The sequence below is a fragment of the Linepithema humile genome, chromosome 7, assembly GCF_040581485.1.
Source record: "Linepithema humile isolate Giens D197 chromosome 7, Lhum_UNIL_v1.0, whole genome shotgun sequence".
Classification (NCBI taxonomy): domain Eukaryota; kingdom Metazoa; phylum Arthropoda; class Insecta; order Hymenoptera; family Formicidae; genus Linepithema; species Linepithema humile.
The window spans coordinates 22,646,323-22,666,248 of record NC_090134.1 but is presented as its reverse complement, the minus strand read 5'-3'; the positions used below and the strand labels follow the sequence as shown (position 1 = coordinate 22,666,248).

General features: G+C 41.8%; 1 protein-coding gene across 3 annotated transcripts in view; it reads left to right on the top strand.

Moving 5' to 3' along the window:
• The window catches only part of LOC105673527 (uro-adherence factor A), a 25,349-nt gene extending 5,423 nt beyond the window's left edge, over positions 1–19,926 (top strand). For 2 of the 3 annotated variants that reach the window (XM_012369217.2, XM_012369213.2), the window contains exons 10-11: positions 38–187; positions 1,689–12,034. In XM_012369217.2, coding sequence (XP_012224640.2) covers positions 38–187; positions 1,689–4,726 — 3,188 coding nt within the window. In that variant the 3' untranslated portion in view covers positions 4,727–12,034. Of the gene's footprint in view, positions 1–37; positions 188–1,688; positions 12,035–13,023 lie in introns of those variants that run through there. The other variant, XM_067359656.1, reaches the window with a different exon arrangement.

Below are 19,926 nucleotides of genomic sequence, written 5' to 3'. Positions count from 1 at the left end.
TTCATAAGAAAATAAAATCTATTATTCGACTTGCCAGGTAGTTACGAGCAATCGCCGAGATTCATGGAGGCTTACGGCGACCCATTGGAGAGCGAGAACGCAGCCGTAGGCAGTTGTGAGAGTCAACTGAGAGAGGATCTCGCGGAGGCCATGCTCGAAATATCCATCGCGTCGCATCGTGCTCCAGGTAAGCAGGCAGTCACGCAACGGAGTTTTACAATTTAGTCTTTTGCGAATGCAGGTCCACTTCGTTAGTATTATTGTCTCTCGAAGCGACCAAATAAATATAGTCTGTGCAATTTATATACGAGTTTGTATTTGTTGGATATATTTTGTACGTTTGTATGTATGTTCAACTAACGTAGAGAGTGATAGCTGTAGAAAAAATATTGAAGATATTTTTATTTTTTATTGTTTTTTTTTTTTTACTGTTATTTGGTTTGCGCCTGCATTCTATATTTCTACACTGTATTCGTCCTCGTGTTTGACGATTGCAAAGTGTTTCCACTAGATTCCATCAAACACAATTTTTGACATTGTACATACGATTATTTCAATCTTGTGTTGTTACGCAGAGTATTAAAAAAGGATTTGGGATTTAGAGAACGCGTTTACTGTTTCTCCGAGTTCCGAATCTCTTTTTCTAGCACTCGATTTACAGATCTACATTTATATATCTATATATATATATTCCTAAATATTTTATTTATTTGGATTCGAGCTCGCAAAGCTTGCAGGATATTATAAATCCATGTAATATTTGGCGTGTTTTGACTTTTTACTAGCAATATCGAGGCGCAATTAAATAAGATTCTCGCTAGAGAGATATCCGACGACGTTATCACACGGTACTGGCTGCGAAACGTTTTATTCTACAATTGAAACAAAACTATTAGTAAGCAAATCTTCTTCCTCTTCCGTTAAATGTGTTTCCCCGTACGTACGTAACAGAGGATGAGGTTACACTTAGCGTTGTAAGTTTGCGTGGATACAGAACTGGCCAGAGGCAGGTATCTCCATATTTTTCCCCCGTAACTGTACTACATCCGAGCACTAACAGCAAGACACTTTGTTGACACGTCTGCTCTTTGCGTCAGAAGGAAAAGTAAAGAAACGTTCGGCAAATTAGAGTTGTGTACTGTCTTTGTACTAACCAGAATTACCACACTTTGTTCGAGCTTTTAGCTTTGTGTATATCTTAGAGCGAGAAAGCGAGAGACTGTTTTGGCGATTATTTTGCAATCGTTTCTTCTCTTAAGTTTGTCTTGCCTTGACTCTCCCGCGTAATCAATACATACGCCGGGGGTGTGCGGAATGCAATAGAAGAGAATCGCTGTACTTGCGTCGCGTTAAACTTTGGGATAGATTTTTCTATACTTTCTTTGTTCAAGCACCAATTCCCGTAGTTACTCGCATTACATACGTGTATACTTCGAGATCCTCACGGATTCCGGGTTTGTGATTTTTTTCTGTTCGATGAGGCAAACGTATTTAAGACACAATATCCCGTGCGAGCATGCGAGCGAGCTGATTGTAAAAAAGAAAAGATAACAAAGAGAGAGAGAGAAAGAGAGAGGAAGGAAGAGAGAAACTTAAGAGGGAGGGAGCGAGAGAGGGAAAGAGACACACACTCGTGAGCAGTGACACTCGTGTTATTGATACCTGCCAACGGCTTTTTCTGTTACTAGGGAGGCGTACGGTAGTTGAGAGGGTGGGGCAGCCGGTAACTAAAGTCGTCAACCCTCACACCGGCACCGTGATTACCGTGTCGGCCGACGAGGATGAGGACACTATTAGCGGCGACTCCGCACAGGACTCCGCCGCGGAGGAGATCCACGCACCTAGAAGCGTGTGCGCGGAGGAGGGTCCGGCCTCGCTCGGTGGCGCGGCCGACCTCGCGGACGTGGAGCCGGCGAGCCGCGCGCTGAGCCGCGAGCATACCGAGATCTGCGCGGAGATGCGCACCGCGTGCGAGCCAGCGATCGACAGCGTGCCCGACGAGAACATACGCGAGCTGCAGGAGCGCCGCGCTCTGTGCGCGGAGATGGCGACTACGACGACCGCGTCGATCGACTACGAGAGGGAGGAGGCGTTCCGCGACGTGCCGACGAGCCTCAGCCTCTGCGCCGAGCCGGGCGAGATCCCGAGCAGTCCGATGACGCAGGCGAAGGAGACGCTGTGGTGCGGCAAGAGCAAGGGCGCTGACAAGCGCGGCGACGATTATCACAGCGAGGTGCACGAGAGGCACCTCGCCAAGGCCAAGTACTTTGTCAGCTACGACGATGACAGCGTCACGTTGATGGAGAACAAGACGATGCGAAGCGATGGAGACACCGCCGAAACTCCTGCGCCGCACACGAGCGCCGACGAGAAACTTAAGAAATTGAAGAAGCGATCCATCGCCGATTCCGAGAAAGCGTCGTCGAGAGGATCCTCGTCGGATTTGCCAAAGCGTCCGGTTGAACAGCGAGTGGCAACGAGCGCGGAGAAATACCGTATTAAAGAGGATGATTACGCGAGGAAAGTGTACGATGCGTGTACGATTAATATTATCGACAATATTATTGGAAAGAAATCTGAAGCGACCAAGACGCGCAAAGGCGGCGAATCGAAGAGTCGCACTCCGTCCGACGAGAAAGAGTTGAAGTACGCGAAAGAGAAATTGTTGGTTAAACCGCACGTTCGGGGGATACCTATCGACGTCGTTCATAAGGAAGAGACGTCGAAAGCGACAAAAGCGGGATCACCAGCCGACTGTCACGACGACGACGACGACGACGACGACGACGATGATGGATTGCCACCTCTAGATCCACCGCCGTTGGATCCGCCGCCGCTGGATGACTTCCGCTCTATCGGATATCACGCGGAGGAGCCGTGCAACCTCGGCAAGGACACCGCGTCCACGCAATCCGACGACGATCTGGAGCACATTCACGCATCCGACGTGATGCAGTCGATGCGTTCGAGGATCGAAAACGCGGGCGGCGGGTGCGAGGACGCGACGGCGACGACCGGCGGCGGCGGCGTGACGCAGCGGAAGAGCAGCAAAAGCACAATCTCGGACGACGATCTGGAGTACATACAGAGCTCCGAGCTCGGCGCTCTAGACTCCGCGAGCTTCGCCAGGAGAGCGAGCAGCGACAGTCGCACTCGCAGAAGACACAGCAGGCACACATTGTCCTCCGACGACGATCTGGAGCATGTGCAGCACTCCGAGATCCACGAGTTGGAGCTCGACGCGTCCACGAGGTTTGCGCAGGAAGCGTCATTGACGACGATGATAACGGAGCAGTTGGCCAAGTCCAAATCGGAAGGCAAGAGGCGGAAGGATATCATGGTGATTGAGAAGAGCGACGCGGAGGCTACCGCCGAAGTCACCGTGATATACAATCCGTTGGAGGAGATCCGGCCGAAGCCGGAAGAGATCGACAAGTGCGATTATCTGAAGGAGAGACCTGAAGGAATGTACCTGAGTCCCACGAGGAAGCCTAAGAGCCGCTCTTCGAAACCGACTAGTTTCTCGTCGTCCTCATCATCGTCGTCACTGTCGTCCAGTAAGCGGACGTCTCAAAGCACCGTCAGCGACGCCGCCGAGATGATCGACATGATCGAGATCATCGACATCGACGCGATGCAGAAGGCCGAGACGGATGCGGACGCGGCGCCGGAGTGCAAGATTCTGCCTGCTGCCGTCGCCGCCGGGACGCGCGCCAGGAAGTCCCGCAAGAGCAAGAAGTCGCAGGAAAGCGGCTCGAGCGAGTCATTCATTTCGGCTCCTCTACCTCTGTTGTGCTCGTCCAAGGTGAAAATGGCGGAGCTGCAGGAAGCTGTGCAAGAGGAGCCGCTCGTGGACTTTACCAACAATCAGGAGTCGAAAGCGCAGGTTGCCTCTTCGGCGGAGATATCCTGGAGCTCGATCGTCAAGAAGAGCATCTCCTCTTCCTTGGAGTCGCAGGAGGCGCGCAAGGAAATGGATCTCGAGCCGTTGATAGAAGTCGAGGAGAAACAGGACGATGCGAGGAAGTTCGATGAAGCGGAATCCCGCGACGAAGACGATTCCTCGTCCGTCGGATCGCGACGACGGGCCTCTAAAGCTAAAGAAGAGGAGGAGCGACTCTCGAGCGAGAAGGATAATGTCGACGAGACAACAACGACGACGACGACGACGATGACGACGACGACGATGACGACGATGACGACGACGACGACGACGACGACAACGACGACGGTGGCGGCGATGGAGGACAGTTTTCTCATAGACCTTCCCACACCGATAGTAGACGAAGAACCTCGCGTGGACGAAGATATCGCGGCTGTCGTGAGCGTAACGGCACGCGCCAGGAAGATCCGCCAGAGCGAGGAGGATAACGTGACGATGGAAAAGAGTTCTCTCGTCACCACGGAAGTACGATCCGTCGTCGTCGACGAGACACGTCGAGGTAACGTGGCAGCCGTGAGGAGAGAATCGCAAAGGGAATCTTCTTTGCAGCTCCAGCCGCAGCGGCAGGTGGAGAGCGGCGACGGCGGCGGCAGCGGCGGCCTCGCGGAGTCCGAGCGGCACGATTCGTCGATCGCGAAGAAGGAGAACCCGGGATCCGAACTCGTCGAGACCACCGGCGGCCGACGGAACGAGGCGCCGAACGAGTCACAGTCGAAGAAGACGCTGGAGGAGGCCGCTGCGAGGAAAGCGAACAACCGATCCAAGAGGAAAAAGCGTAGATGAGTAGAGGATTGCTGCGTGGACGTGCCTAGGGCCAGTCTCGCCCTTTATATACTCCTAATGCAAGTAGCGGGGGTAGATTAGCGTTCGTGTTTACCTGAATACTAGGGGAATCGTCAGAGTACAGAGTTTAAAACTGTGACTGTGCGCGCGACGATGAAATGCCACCCCCGCGTTTAGCGGCGCGATCGACGTGCGTTTTGTTACGTAGACGGCGGCCACCCCTTTCTCCGTATTTTCTGTTTCTATTTCTCCTTCACTTCTTCGTTTCCGATAATTCTGTCATTGCTCGATACCTCATATTGCATATATATATAATTCCAATTGGTTGTAAATTCTAAAGCTGATCGTATTCTTTTTGGCTCTTTTTAAGACAGAGTGTCTACTACGTGGCATCTAATTAACAATTTGAATTAATTATCGAATAATTTGTAGTCATACTTTAAGAGATTGTTTTAAGATCTGTCCGAATTTGGCGATTATTTCTGGAACTTGTTCAAATTTAATATTCTAATTTTAAGGAACATTGCTCTTTTCCAATTTTGATGACATACTTGAGGTGACGAATGAGTAAGATTCACACATTCGTATACAATAAATTCACGGTTTTAAATTTGCATTCTCTGAATAATTTTGCTTTGAACGAAAAAGATGTTCGGAAAAGTCAAGAAATTCTCAAACAATATAATGTTAATAGACGCCCTAAGAGAGCCGTCTTCTCCCCCCGATTATCTCGATTTGACAAACTTATTATTACGGAATAAAGGAGATGTGTCCTGTCTTATTAGTTCTGACGTTAGAATATTATTAGATATTTCGTCGTTGGCTCTAATGGGGTTTGGAACTAACGACGAAGCTCTCGAAACAAGAACGCTTCATTTGGCGATTTGGCATCCGATTTGGCAACTCCCGCGTAGCAATTTCAATTCAACTGCCTTAGGATTGTAGAAAGTAATAAGTTCGAATTATATTCGCGCGGTGCAAACAGCGAGACGACAAATGCGTGTTATCTATCTATCGCTGCCCACTGTCGGTGATTCAATCATACGGTGCAATTTAACGATATCGACGAACGATCGGCCGTCAGGTGTTCATTCGCAGGCAGCCGATCTCCCGGCTGGCCCTCACGATCATTGTCCGGTTATGCGGTGGATCATATTTCTTCGTTGTAGTACAAAGTGTCTTCGTCGAATTCATCCAGCTTTATCATACACACATACACACACACACATACACACACAAATACATCTTACTGCCACTGAGATTACGCTTTTGATCGATCGATAGTCTGCTGTTCTCTTGTTTCACTGAATTATACTCGTCATTGACGCAGTAATCCTGATTGCTTATTAAGCTGTATATATCATTTGTGCACATTTGTATAATATCTATTTATTTTCGAGGTGATTTCGGATCGACTCTCTATCATCGATCACTCGTGTGTGCTGTTTCTAATAAATATTCTTCGATAATTTGTCGAATGATAATAAACGAAGGAAGAGCGGTGGAAAATCCGCCTTGCGGCACGCGGACACTAGGTCCGTCGTGCTCCTGTTGACGCGAGAAGAAATTTTCTTTCATCTCGAGCTTCTGAGTGTTTATTGAAAAAGCGTAGAGATATCCTTAATACAGAGTAGCATGTTAAAAATCGACATTGTGTGCGATCGGCAATGAAAATATGCGAGAACGATTTCGTGATTTTTTTATCTTACGTTGTCACAAACATCCATCTGCTGACGCTTGTACATTGTGCATTGCGTTTCGATGGTTTTTCTTTGAAATTTTTAATATAAAGCTAATTGGAAAACCAAATGTAGAATGGTTGATGCGCGGACAAATTTTTAAATATTTTTTTGATACTTTTTGGAAAATATTTTGTGATACTTTTTTTTAATAATACATGTGAACCATCCTACCTAAATTTTATGTTTTTATATTGTTTTTCATTGTTTCAAAATTTTATTTTTCTAATTTTTATTGCGTTGTTTTTTCTAGATTTTACATACATTGTGCAAGAAAATTCAAATATTTTTTTTATTAGTTTAATTAGTTAATTTTATCAGAGAATGTATTTTCTTATTAATTTATATATTTATAATTATATTGATATACACATAATAATAATAATTTATATATACACAATAATATTACTAATTTATATAATATATGTAGTATATGTGGCAATTGATTTTATTCGTGGTTCACGTAATTCTGTTCGAAATGTAAGAAATTGTGATTTGATCCAATTGTGTATCATCTTTTTTTTTTCACATTTGCGCACGTGTGACATTTCGATCTCGTAATAATACAATACAATGCGTAATAGGGGGAAAAAAACTCCAAGCTTTGTTCACAGCACTTCTAAATAATAACGCTTAAAAGAATAATTTGAGCCAATTTGCACACATGCGTAAAATTTGATGAGAGATATCTAATTTGCAGAAAAATATTCCTCTCATTTGGTTCGATCGCTTTTCGTGTATATCGTTTCTTCACTTTACTCCGCCGTTTTCTTCGCAGCTAATATCTGCTCTCTGTAATCCTCCTCTGTCTCTTCTTGTTCTTTCGCATTTTCGAAATGGCCTATGTGTGTAAAATGGCAGGCGTGTGTAAAAATTTTACTTTTGAATAGCACACGCGACATGATAAACGTCAAAGAGAAATGAAAAGAAAAGTATGTAAAACGTGTTCAACGTTGCCGATAGTAACGCATAAAAAAATGTGTGTGTAGATGTAATAATATTGCGTTTCTTGTGTCGTAATTAACGATAAAATGAAAAAAAGAGAAATATTGTGTGTAGGAGAGAATGTGTCGAAAGAAAGAGAGAAAAATGGGAATACTCAAAAAACTTTAGTAGCTTCGCAACAGCGATTATCGTTGCAATCGTTGTACGGCGAAATTAGAACAAATTTGAACTGAAAAATATATGCTGTTGAGGCGAATCTTTTTATTAACTCGAAGATCAATCGTAAAATTTATTTTGAGCGAGAATTAGGAATATAGAGAGTGAGCCGCGTAAAACTTCATCACTTGAATAATGTATATTTCAGTACAAAGTATATATAAAGCCAATCTAAGCCTAAACAGTGGTTCAGGCGCGTGAGACAGTCAGTGAGGCAAAATAGATTAAAGGAAAAGATTCAGGTTACATGGTGAATATTAAAAAAAATATATAAAACTGTTTTAAATGTTTCAATTCTAATTTTGCTTTACTAGATTGAGTTACTTATTCGAGCAGCTACGCTGCAATATTCAATAGACGCAAAAAAGAGAAAAATAACTGATATCTAGCCAGTGAATCATCTAAAAAAAAATGGAAAAACTTCTCACAGTTTGTCAAATGGCAATTTTATCAGCGCATTGTATTTACATCATAGAATATAGATTTTAGAAAAAGTGGTAAGTATTCAAATATAACAGCTTCGAGTATCCGTAAGATATTTAGATAGCAAGGTTTTAGATGATTTTTTTAGATGATTCATCATTAGATTCTTTTTTGCACTAACAATAGGAAGATTACGAAATGTTTTTTTGTCGTCAAATGGCAAAATTTTTGTGGCTTACAAATTTTTTTGGCAGAGTATTTAATGCAAAACGCAGAATGATTGCGATAGTATTCACAATTTGTAGTATTATTTACAATCTATTTATAATTAATGTATATTTATAGCAAAGGATATAATTTAATATATAATCGATTAATTTGCAGACACATTTTTTTAAATATCTGTTTTAACATGGTCCGTGCTATGCTTCTTTTACGCGGAACTCCGTTTGTTGTATGAAATTTATTATATATACTTATATATCTTATAAAAATATATAATAAATTTCATGTAACAAATGAAATTTCGTAGTAAATAATCATGTCACAGACTATATTCAAACAGATTTAGCGTGCGCTCGTGCACATTTTATAAATATGTAAAATAAATTTCACAATATAAATGGAGAATCATGTAAAATCAGAGTGTCGGTTATTAAAAAAGTTCTACAAAGCGAATTCATTTTGAATGCAATTTGAGTCGTTATTAAAAGAAAAACATACGTGGTTCATTCTGTATATTCTACTCTCGCGAAATTTCACGAGAAGAAATTCTTCATGAAACTGTGATGTCTCTCAGCTGATAGTGATCTCGATCTAAAACGACTTTAGATATTTTATGCGTGCGTGCAATTCCGATGCATATACACGTGATTTAATCGAGAGTCCCCGTTTGATCTTCGTCGCGATTGTTCTACTGTTACATGCGGGCATGTAAATTATAATATGAAAATCGACGTGATTTATGACAAATTATGTGCGTGGGGATGTGTGTGCGTGCGGAGAGTGTCGAGAGTATAAAATCGACTACAAGCAATGTATTGTATTGCGCTTTTGCGGGACACTTCAGTCCTCGTTCACTCTTATTAGCGAATTTTTGCGGAAAATTATTCGACGAAAAGCGCGCAAAAGCGCTCCCTTGTTATTGTAATTCGAGCGTGCGTTTTCCGTTCACACATTTTAGCGAAGAGAAAAACTCGAAATATAATAACGTTGATAAACGTCCAAAGTCACAAAAAAGCGCACTTTATACAGAATCGTAATCACGAGTTCTCGATTAATATTTTGACTTCTCTCTCGAGGAAGAATGTTGTATCATTTTTTCAGAGCCAATGTTCGTGTAGATATTATCTATTGTAATGCTATATACATACATACATACATACATACATATATCTATATGTATATGTATGTACATGTATGTACTAATTTGTAGAATTATGTAGAGGAACATTTAGGCTACGTTGCATCAAGAGTCATTTCCTGGAGTATCCAGGATCCACGATTCGTTGTCCTTTTCCTACATTACACTTGAGAAATCAGCCGGGATCAACGTTAATCGCGACATTGGTGCAACCGGGCCTAAACATATGAGAGATTAATCGACCGAGAAACACTTGGGCGCCGAATTTAATTTTAGGCGATTCTATGTTTTTTTTTCCCTCTGTGTATATCGAGTTACAATTTACCTGTATATCTACCTGATTAATTAAGAGCAATTAACCGACACTTCTTTATACACAGAGATTATTCTTCTACAGGCATGGCCGATGTATCGTTCGTCGCGATGCAGTAAAAATCGGCATATTGCAATAAACCTGTGGATACTATTAGTTTCGATCTGTGCGTGTACAGTGGTGCAGTATTTATTGATAGTATAGACTTATTATAATATAGTGAGACAATCTACACGAACTATCAATGATAAGCAAGTAACGAGATTCACTACGAAAAGATCGTCAGTCTTAAAAAAATCGTTGCATGCTTTTGTTTGAGTAAAAGAATAGATTATCTATTTACATTATATCGCGTGATATTTTAGACGTTAATGTTTTAATAGTGAAATTTCCAAGTTTTAGAAAAATTAAGAGTATTGATTTTTAAGAGGATAATTTATTTGTTATTAAACTACAATTTCTGAAAACTAAATGCAATACACATCTAACTGAATATACAAAGTAAAGTGAAGAAGGCCGAAATAACAGTGTAGCATCGATCTCTCTCTCGATCGAGCAGTAATAAATCAATGAAATCAATTATTCGTTTAAACTGAAAGTCTTGATAAACGGAAAATCTCACTTGTTTCCGAACATTGGCGAATTTTGACATTTAAGACTGATGATGTAAATTTTCGGCCAGCCACTGTACATCCCGCATCGTTACGAAGAAGGCAATAATCGTGAAAAAAAATTCAAAAATGTATCGTGACTGCCCGCGCCGATACGCAAATGTAAAGCATCGTCGCACTCTCGATAGTCGATAGATTTTACTTTTGATTTTACTTTCGTATTTATTCGTAAGACTTAGGACGACACGCGGAGATTCTATTTCTCTCCGATATGAGCTTTAGCTTTAGTAGAATCGTTTAGCGTTTAGCGTGCTTGATGTAAAAATCTTGTCAGTCTCGTTCGTTGGCCCTTTGTCTCATTCTCGTAAATGATTCTGGCAGCAGGCCCGCCCGTAAGCGGTCGCGAATGTAAACGCTCGCTCGCTCGCTTGTGCACGATGTTCGCTTGTGTGATGTTACAATGCCAAAGTCTCTCGAGCAATCTGTGTCGCATTATTTATTCGGTTTAAGTCTACGATCGACTTGTGATTTTTCTTGGACGCGCACTGAGAAAAAAGAACCGCTTGGATGAATTAAAAGCTGAATCGAACAAGAAGTGCAATTAGAAAAAGACACTAACAACTCAAATAATTAATCGAACAAAGATTGACGCGACGCTGAATTGTGCAAATGTAAATTTTTTTTTATACAATACATTAATTTTATATATTCGATTAATTCGGCCGTTTTCTCAGTGCGCAACAAATGTGCTCAGTATTATTTTTTCTGTGAATCACTGTACAATTTTTAGCCATGTTCTTATTTATTCGCAACCGATGAATGACGACTGACTTCTATGCGAACTGTAAAAGCAATTATCTGCCGTTGCCCGTAAAATACATATCGCGTTTTGCGAAAAAGAGTGTCGCAAAGTTCAAATCGACGAACTTTCGGAAATCAAAGCTACATGAGGCTCATAATTTTATTCGGTGGTGTCACAATTTCAATCTTATTTACCAAAACGATAAATACAATAGAAATGTCTGTAAACTTTTCCCTTTTTTTCAGCGCTATTCTCATTACAATCTTCTCTCTCGAGTCGACACTCTTCTTCCCAAAAAAAATCAACTGAATTCTATGCGAATATGTTTCCGAAAATGATGAAATATATAGTATCTATTAAATATAGGGAACATTCTCAGGAACGCACTTTTGGTGTTAATTCCAAATTAGAAATATCAAATTCACTCAAAAGTTCCTGCAATTCGAATAGGTAGCAGCTAAAAAAAAACGAGTTAAATCGACGCCATTTGTTTTCTCTCGAGCGACGTCGAGTCCGCTCCGTGTGATCTCAATTAATTGTCGCGGGGGAATCGTCCACGAGAACGAGAAAGAGAGGAAGCGAACAGGGCGCGATGTTGTTTTCTTCCACGGTGTAAAATCGATTGTGGCGGAAGCACACCGGAATGTATTGTAAAATGCACTAACGATATTACTAATTGTAATGACAAATGTACAAAAAAAAAGAGAAGAGAAGAAATAACAAATAGAGAACAAAGTAAATCGTGTGTCACGCGCGAGAGGCATCATGCGAGATGTTAGCTCGCGGAAGAGACGCTTCATCACGAACAGCAGTTGCTAATATGGTACACAAGAAAAAAAATATAAAAAAGACAAAAACGATAAAACGAAAATAAAAGTATACAGCCATACTGCATACGCATGCTATTTTTCTTGAAAAGTTTCTCGTCCTCTTAACTACGATTTACACGCACTCGTATTGCGGATCTGTATTCGCATCGTACATTAAGCGCTATTTCTCATATTCACCCTTCACGAGCACCGATCGCGAATTTCATTTTTCCGAAAACTCTTGAGAACTCTCGATGACCACAATGTATTTAGAATGTTTTATGCACACAGCATAATTATATTTTCTAATATGATTGTGTGACATAAAGAAAAAAAATACGATATAACTATATTATAGAACGCATGAAATATTATATTCTATAATATGAATATTTAACGTTGTATTGGAGCCTCCACTGATCTGTGAAATTTGTGGCATTTGCCAGGAAAGTGCCTTACACATCTTTGATTTTTACTTCCGCATTAAATAATTGAATATTAAGATCGCAGGTACACATTTCAGCGCTGAACATACGCATGAATACAGATTAAAAGATCGTCTCTGGCTCAGGCAAAGGATATACTGGTGTATAGTCAGTCGTGAAATTATTCAAAGTCACAAGAGTGCAATTTATTATATCTGACTTGATTGAAATTTGTGGTTTTTTGTGCATTAAAGTACAAATATATTTCTGTTAAAAATATTTTCTTGTGGCTTCTTTTTTCGCAAGTGACTGTACGTCTACCATCGGTCTTAAGGAGAAATTCAATAGATGAAAATAAAATTAACTGATTTTGCGGTCGACTCCGAAACTCCGAAATATTTCATTTTTAATTCCACTTTATTTCTACAATGCAATTATCGCTTCTTCTGTGTACGAGATAATTCTTCAGATAGACAGTTCGGAGTTCAAGCTCAACAATTTTATCCTTAAGACCAATGACGCGAGCTGATAATTTTATAACGTAAATTATAAGTCTCTCTGGTGTGACGCGATTCTTCCTCGCAAATATGACGATGATTTCGAGAGGAAATCCTCCTCAACGCCATCATTACGTATGTGTTTTTCTTTCAGGTGGCAGCCAGTCGGTGGCGAGCTACGAGGACCTGAGTTCTAGCAGCTTCAGCTCCGCCAGCAGGGCGTCCCTGGACGCGAGGAGCTCGCCGACACCGTCTTACGGCGCCGAGAACATGATGGTGTTCCCTGGTGATAGCAGCGGCTCCATTTGAGATTATTTGAGATGCGCGGCCATGCTGCCCAAGTGGCTGCGCTGCCTCAGGTAAAAAAAAATCAAGCGGGACGCGAGAGGAGGAAGACGAGTCCTTTCTCGCGGAAGAGGAAGAGTCTTTGCTCGCCGATGGAGGGCTGAAGAAAAAGGCCATCGATCGCACGAAAAACTTCGTTTTAAAGTTCCGCCGACACGCACGCATCAGAATGCATCACACACACACATACACACACACCCATCCACACACACACACAGAGGGAATAAAAATAAAGTGCATCGGAGCGGAACGAATGAATAATGGAGGGGATAATTAAGGAACGTTGACAACGTCAGGAGTGTTATCGAAGGAAGAAGAAGCGGAGACGATAAAGGGGAAGATGCAAAGTCGCGCGGTCGCGATTTTTCTACAAAGCGCGCGTGACGCACAGACGCGCGATTTCTTCTTATTTTTTTCTCTCTCTCTCTGTCTCTCTCTTTGCGCAATTTTTACGAGAGAGTTACACGCGTGCGTTTTGCCATTTTATCTTATTTCCTCGTTGTCTCTCTTCGCCTACTCCTAGTTCGTTTACACTCTCGCGCGCAGATTTGCATTTGCACGGCGCGCACACGCGACGCTCTTTCTTATGGGCGCAACTTTTTTTCGGGATGCCCCGCACGAAGCCCTGTGGCGTAGGAACGAAAGTTTGACTTTCACTCGTGCGTGACGTATAATTTACAAAAGAAAAAAAAATAATAATAATAATGACGAAGTAAAATCGCGCTCCGCGACAGCCGCGGCAAAATTCCGTTTGTCAATCTTTCTATTTTTTACGCTATTAATACCTAAGAGACTATTTTACGGTAAAGTAACGCTATAATTATTAATCCCTATATTTTTCTACTTTTGGTATTTCTCTCCGTGTGTGTTAACAGCGCACGTTAACCGTGGTAGTTCTGCGTTCGTGATGATTGCATTTTTGTACACGTTTCCCCGCTCCTCCCCCGCCCTCGTGCAATTCGTCGATACGCAATCTATTCGCGATCTATTGTTCGAACACGTATTTTCGATTTTCGTGAATCGTCGTTTCTCCCCGCACCCATTCGCGTTCTCCCATTGGCATATCAATCATTTCCGGCGACCTCTGGACGATCGTGTTTGCTCATTTGACCCAAATGCGGGGTAAAATTTTTCAATAACGCAATAAACGATAGCGTGGTATCGATCAAAAAAATTTGTTCTTTTAAAGTATCTTTAAAGAAAACGAGCGAGTTTGTTGATCGGTCTAATATTTCTTAAAAGAGCAATAATTATTTTTTTCCGAATCTGATTTTATTTCGATTGAAATAAATAAATTTTGAGATAATTAATCGTATATATTAATCGATATATGAAATTGTATATATGAAAAATTAATCAAATATACGCAAAAAATATATTTGCATATCTTGGCGAATATTTGACGAATGGAAGGCGCATCGTCCGGAGGCGGCTCAACGCGGCGCGAAGAAGCAGATGAGCAAGTTTCTTCGAGTTCGTTCCTACTCTATCACTCGTTTGTGAGCGATGAATCTGTCTGTCGTGCGGTATAGTAATATCGAATGGAGTGTTCTCGACGTTTCCAAGTGTCCGGGATGAGGTGTGTGAACGAGATCGGTTTACCTAGGATTAGTTATAGATCCTGATAGGATTTTTCGCGAACAACGTAAAATGCGCGATGTAGCGCGCCAAAGTATACCACGAAAACTTGGCAATCCGCGCTGTTATATTAGGAAATTTACAATAGTCAAATTGTGTGTACATATATATAAATGAAATATCGATTTAAATCTTGTAACTGAGCTAACATCAATGATGAATATTTACAGGAACAGTCCTTTTTCGTAATATGACGGCGAAGCAAATATATGAGAACTGCAAAGTAGAGAAGCGAACAGGCGAAACCTTTGCGAGAAGCGCAAATAGGATTATGCGGATCTATACCCGAAACTTTCTAAATGCTTGCCGGATTTTCGTGGAATGCCTGGCGACTCCTCTCTTTTCTAAGTAACGTATACATAGGGTAACAATTAGCGAAAATAGCGCGCGCGATCGGTGCCACCTGGACTCGGAGAAGCGGAGGGTAGCGTAAATTATCGTTATGCTAAGATGATAGTGCGGCATCTGCGTAGCATCGTCCCCGTGCGCAAGCGACGCAGTAACTTTTGTAGTTGATCAATGGCGAGTGACGACACGAGTGCCGCTTGCATGCGGCGATTTGTACAGTAAAGTGTAATAGACGCTTGGTCGAGACACCCTCATCGTGCTTTCGAAGCACGAACATTTCATTGATTTCACTCTGTCTAGACTTTCATCATGTTCTATCACGAACGCTCAATTTAACCCCATTTCTTTGTGGGTTTTGCATCCCCTCCCCGCGCCCTCTCCCGCTGTTTCTGCACCGAGTGGTACAAAAGTAATGAAATTTAACAGGTGGTTTCTCGACCGGGCGTCATTATGTCGTGTCTGCTTTTATCGCGCGGCTGACAGTAGACTTTTCTACTCGCGTTAGAGCGAGGCAGAGCTCTCCCTCTTTTCTTCGGAGGGAAAACAGCAAACGTTAGGAGATATATACAGATATTTAGAATATAGAGAGCATAGGTAAGACCTTAATTTCGTACTTTCGAACGATACTTTGATAAAGAATTTTAGTACGCGGATATAACGTGCCGACGTATGTATATGCGCGCGTGCCTGTGTCACCAGCACACCGACCACGAGTTGAGAATAGCCTTTTAATTCCTGGACGCATAATTATGCTCGATAGAAGTTTGCAAATTTCTCCGATAGCGGATTATATTTCGCGGACGCGACAAGGTCCAAAAAATCAATACCAAAATTTCACAAATGAGACAATGTCCTGAAAAATTATTATCGAAATTTTGCTTAAGATTGCTTCAAAAGATTAGCCGAAAAAGAAGAAAAAGGTTTGATCGAAAAGATCGGGATGCCATAAAGAAATATACTACTCGAGGCCTCGGTCGAGATCTTGCTTACGCGCGTCCAAGGATTAAATCGCGCTCTCGCTTGTCGCACCAAATCAAATGGGCGCGCGGCGCGTGCACACGTATATTTTTCTACCTCTTACTTTTCGGACGGGCGTCGTCGCGAGAAGATCGACAGTGTTCGTTCTCTGCGGCGAAAGATAGGCAGGGCGAGTCCGCGGGCTCCGATGTGCGACGCGCGATAGTACACAGTAATCACAATTGATAATGATAATTTATACATATGTAAGGCGTTTTATCCTCCCGACACACTCTCGAGGGTCGATTGAGAGTCCCGACTCAAGCTTTACCTATTTGTCTACCTAACGATACTTACATCACGATTTTTACGATAGACAATTTTATATTACAATCTCGCGATGGGATAATCGCACGGATGAGCTTTCGAGAAAACAGGGATGCGAACACAAGCATCTCTCTGTTGAGAAAAGGAATCTGCGAAAAAAACAATTTAGACTGCTATCATTTTTTTCTCTTTTTAAATTTGATACTTCGGCATTAAATCGTAGGATTTCATAAGATCGAGATCGGTAGCTTGCACAATGAGCGAGCGTAAATTTTATCTCAAACTCTAGAAATAACGTATCGCAGTATTTTGTTCGAGAAAGAGAGGGTGAACTGTTCAATCAGGAGGTGTGGAAATTTTCGCGTAATCGAGTCTCGAGAGTCGATCGCCATCCCTTGATGTTGAACGGAGCGGCGAATTATTGTAATCGATCGACTGTAACACGCGTGAACAACTGTCTCGTGTGACGTTCTCGGGTCGATCCACGTTGCTGTTACGTCTGATGACCAATATATGTATAACACACTCTCGCATACGCAGAGTTTCCTCGGATTTGTCCGCTTGAAATTTTGCCATCTTACAAAATTTCGTTTCTCAGTGAATCACGAGCGAAAAGTCGGAAAAGAAAGTCTGGCAAAGCGGGGAAACTCTGTCGTCAGAGTTTGATCTCGATTGCGCGAACCGACGAGAGTGAACTCGAACGCGCTTATGTATTTATTGTTTAATCGTCAATGCGCGGCGCAAAACAGCAGACATTTAGGTGCCTTTAGCATTTCCCAATTAACAGTGTAATTAACAAAAAATAGGAGTGCTCGATGAGCACGAACTGTGCCGACTCGTTCCGAATCCGAGAAACAGCTGCAAGCGAAGATTCGAGATCTTGCAATTTGCATATCCCGCATGTTGTGGTTTGTTTCTTCTGGCAATGCGTTTTATCCCTGCAACGGAAGGAAAGAATTACACTTATCGAAGATGTGCGAGTTCTCGAAGAAATTAAATCTACAAAGTGTAGATTGAATATACAGGGTGTCTGCTCATTGCTGAGAAATATTTCACTCCAAGACATTTCGACGCAACATTTTCTCTCCGTGAAATTTCATTAGGAAGCTCAATTATATAACATTGACGATTAAGAAAACCCTCGGCGAACCGAGTTCTTCTCGGTAAACGTTTAAATGGAAATTTAATAGCAATTCAATTGTTATCACTTAGAGATTTTAATTGAGTAGAAGTCGCATTCTCTATTGCATTACATTGGGCATTCTATATTCGATAAGACGTTAATTTTCCATAAGACGATATTATGGAAGTTCGATTGTTATCAATGCTGTGTTTTTTGACTTTAAAGCTTAATTACTAAAAAATAGTTTTAATATTGAATCTTTTCTCGTAGAACGTCTTAATTTAAATCTTATAGAAGACGTCTACAAGTCGATATGAAGAAGAGGGCGAAGATGCTTATAACAATCGTGATTAGAGAGTTTCTAAACTCGCCTGTACCGAGTTCCTGCGTGAATTCCTCACATTTGCCGGGACACTTGCCGCGAAAACCCAATTTTCTCTCCACAATGCAATCCCGCCGCCGCATCAGAATTTTGACTGAATTTTGACATTTGCCACATTTTCCCACCGTGCTGTCCTTCGATACGATTTATACCAACGAAAGCGAAAGGAAGAGAGATAGGAAGACCGCGAAAAAACATTCCACGAGACTAACTTTCATCGATTTCATCGTCCTCGGCGCCACTCTAATTTCCGATCTAAGTCGCAACACTCTAAACGGAATAAAAATGAATAAATAAGAAAAAAATATATAAATATATATATATATATATATATGTACGTATATATACATATAGCTGTAGATCGCTAATTGTACTTCTGCCGACGTAGACGCAGAGCACCTTTGTATCGTGAATTTTTGTTCCCTGTCGCGCGTGATATGCGTCTGTAAATGTGATCTCCGAGGGAGAAGATTGATCGTGAGCGAAGTGCTGTGATTGTGAGCCGATTGATGACCGGTCGCACGAATTGCGAAGAAACAATCGGGGACGGTCGTCCCGCAATTCACGACCGGCGCTCGGCGACGATTGATGGTGATCGATATTCCTTGTATGTTTACGAGACATTCGCGATACAGCGACGGCGATTTCCTAATCCGATGACTCGCGCAAAGCCGCTTCAAGTCGCGTTAACGAATTTCTGCGATTCGATTTTTTACGGATTTATTCGACTTTGCGGATCAAGGGGTTCCGGTGAACTTGGATAGTGTAAATAGATAAAGCGAAACTTCGTTTCTCCGTTAATTTAGACGGTTCTGGGACACCTTGTGCACTTCGTTTTCCCAAAACGAAACGATCTCTCAAGCCTCCGATGGTTTGCTGTAAAAATACTGTGATTAAAACGATTTACGAGTTGGAAAGGAGTTGGGAAATCGCCGCCGCGGAGCGACGTGCACGTATGCATGGAGAGAAAAATAAAAGATAAATCAGATTGTGATGAGTGATTTTCTACGAGGTCTCGCGGTGGCGTCGATGCAACCAACGTTTCAAGAAAGCGACGATTGGCAAAAAAAAAGAAATGAAAGAAGATAATGCATTTAGAATTCTCAAGCAAGAGAGAGAGAGATAAGCTATGACATCCGAAACGCTTTGACACTTGAAGACAACTTTCTGGCTAAACTCAAGTATCGCATTCAGATTGCGCCATAAGTGCTGATTCGAGAAAAAATTAGCACGTCTTTTTTGGATCTGAATTTGCTAAGCTTAGCTAGCTTCAAGCATTAAACGTTTCTAATGCTGTACGTATTTCTTATCAAGTGCAAAGAATTCATTCCCAGCAGTTGTCTTACTTACTTTTAAGAACTTGAGAAAATTAATCTAGATATATTTCTCTGGACTTTAAGATTAACTTTCTTAAGCTTTTATGGACAAAGCAGATTTGCGCCATTGGGGCGAATTATTCTCCGTTCAGGCGTTTGATGCGTTATTTACGGAAAAGGAAGAAAAAGAGAGAGAGAGGATTGACTTGAAACCGACAAGACACAGATGTTTGCATGTATGACACCGCGTCACTTCGGCCTACGTAATTAGCGGTTTTTTTAATATATTTTACTATATTACGTATTTTGTCAAAGGGCTGAGAAGAGAGAACACAGCTACCAATAAACACAAAAAAAAGTATGTATATCTTATATATATAAACATATACATAAATATAGCGTGTAAGCATAACACTTGTATGTCACATGTATACAGCCGTGTCTGACGGAGTATAGTGATTCTTAAACATTAAGCCGCTCCGGGATCCCGTCGAGCATCGTCCCGTCGATGTGCGACGTGATTCCGGACGCTGCGCCTGCCGTGGAAGATGTTTTGTAATTGTGACGGGCGAACGGATTCTCTTTGAAAACAAATAAAAGATTTTTAATGACTGCAACGAA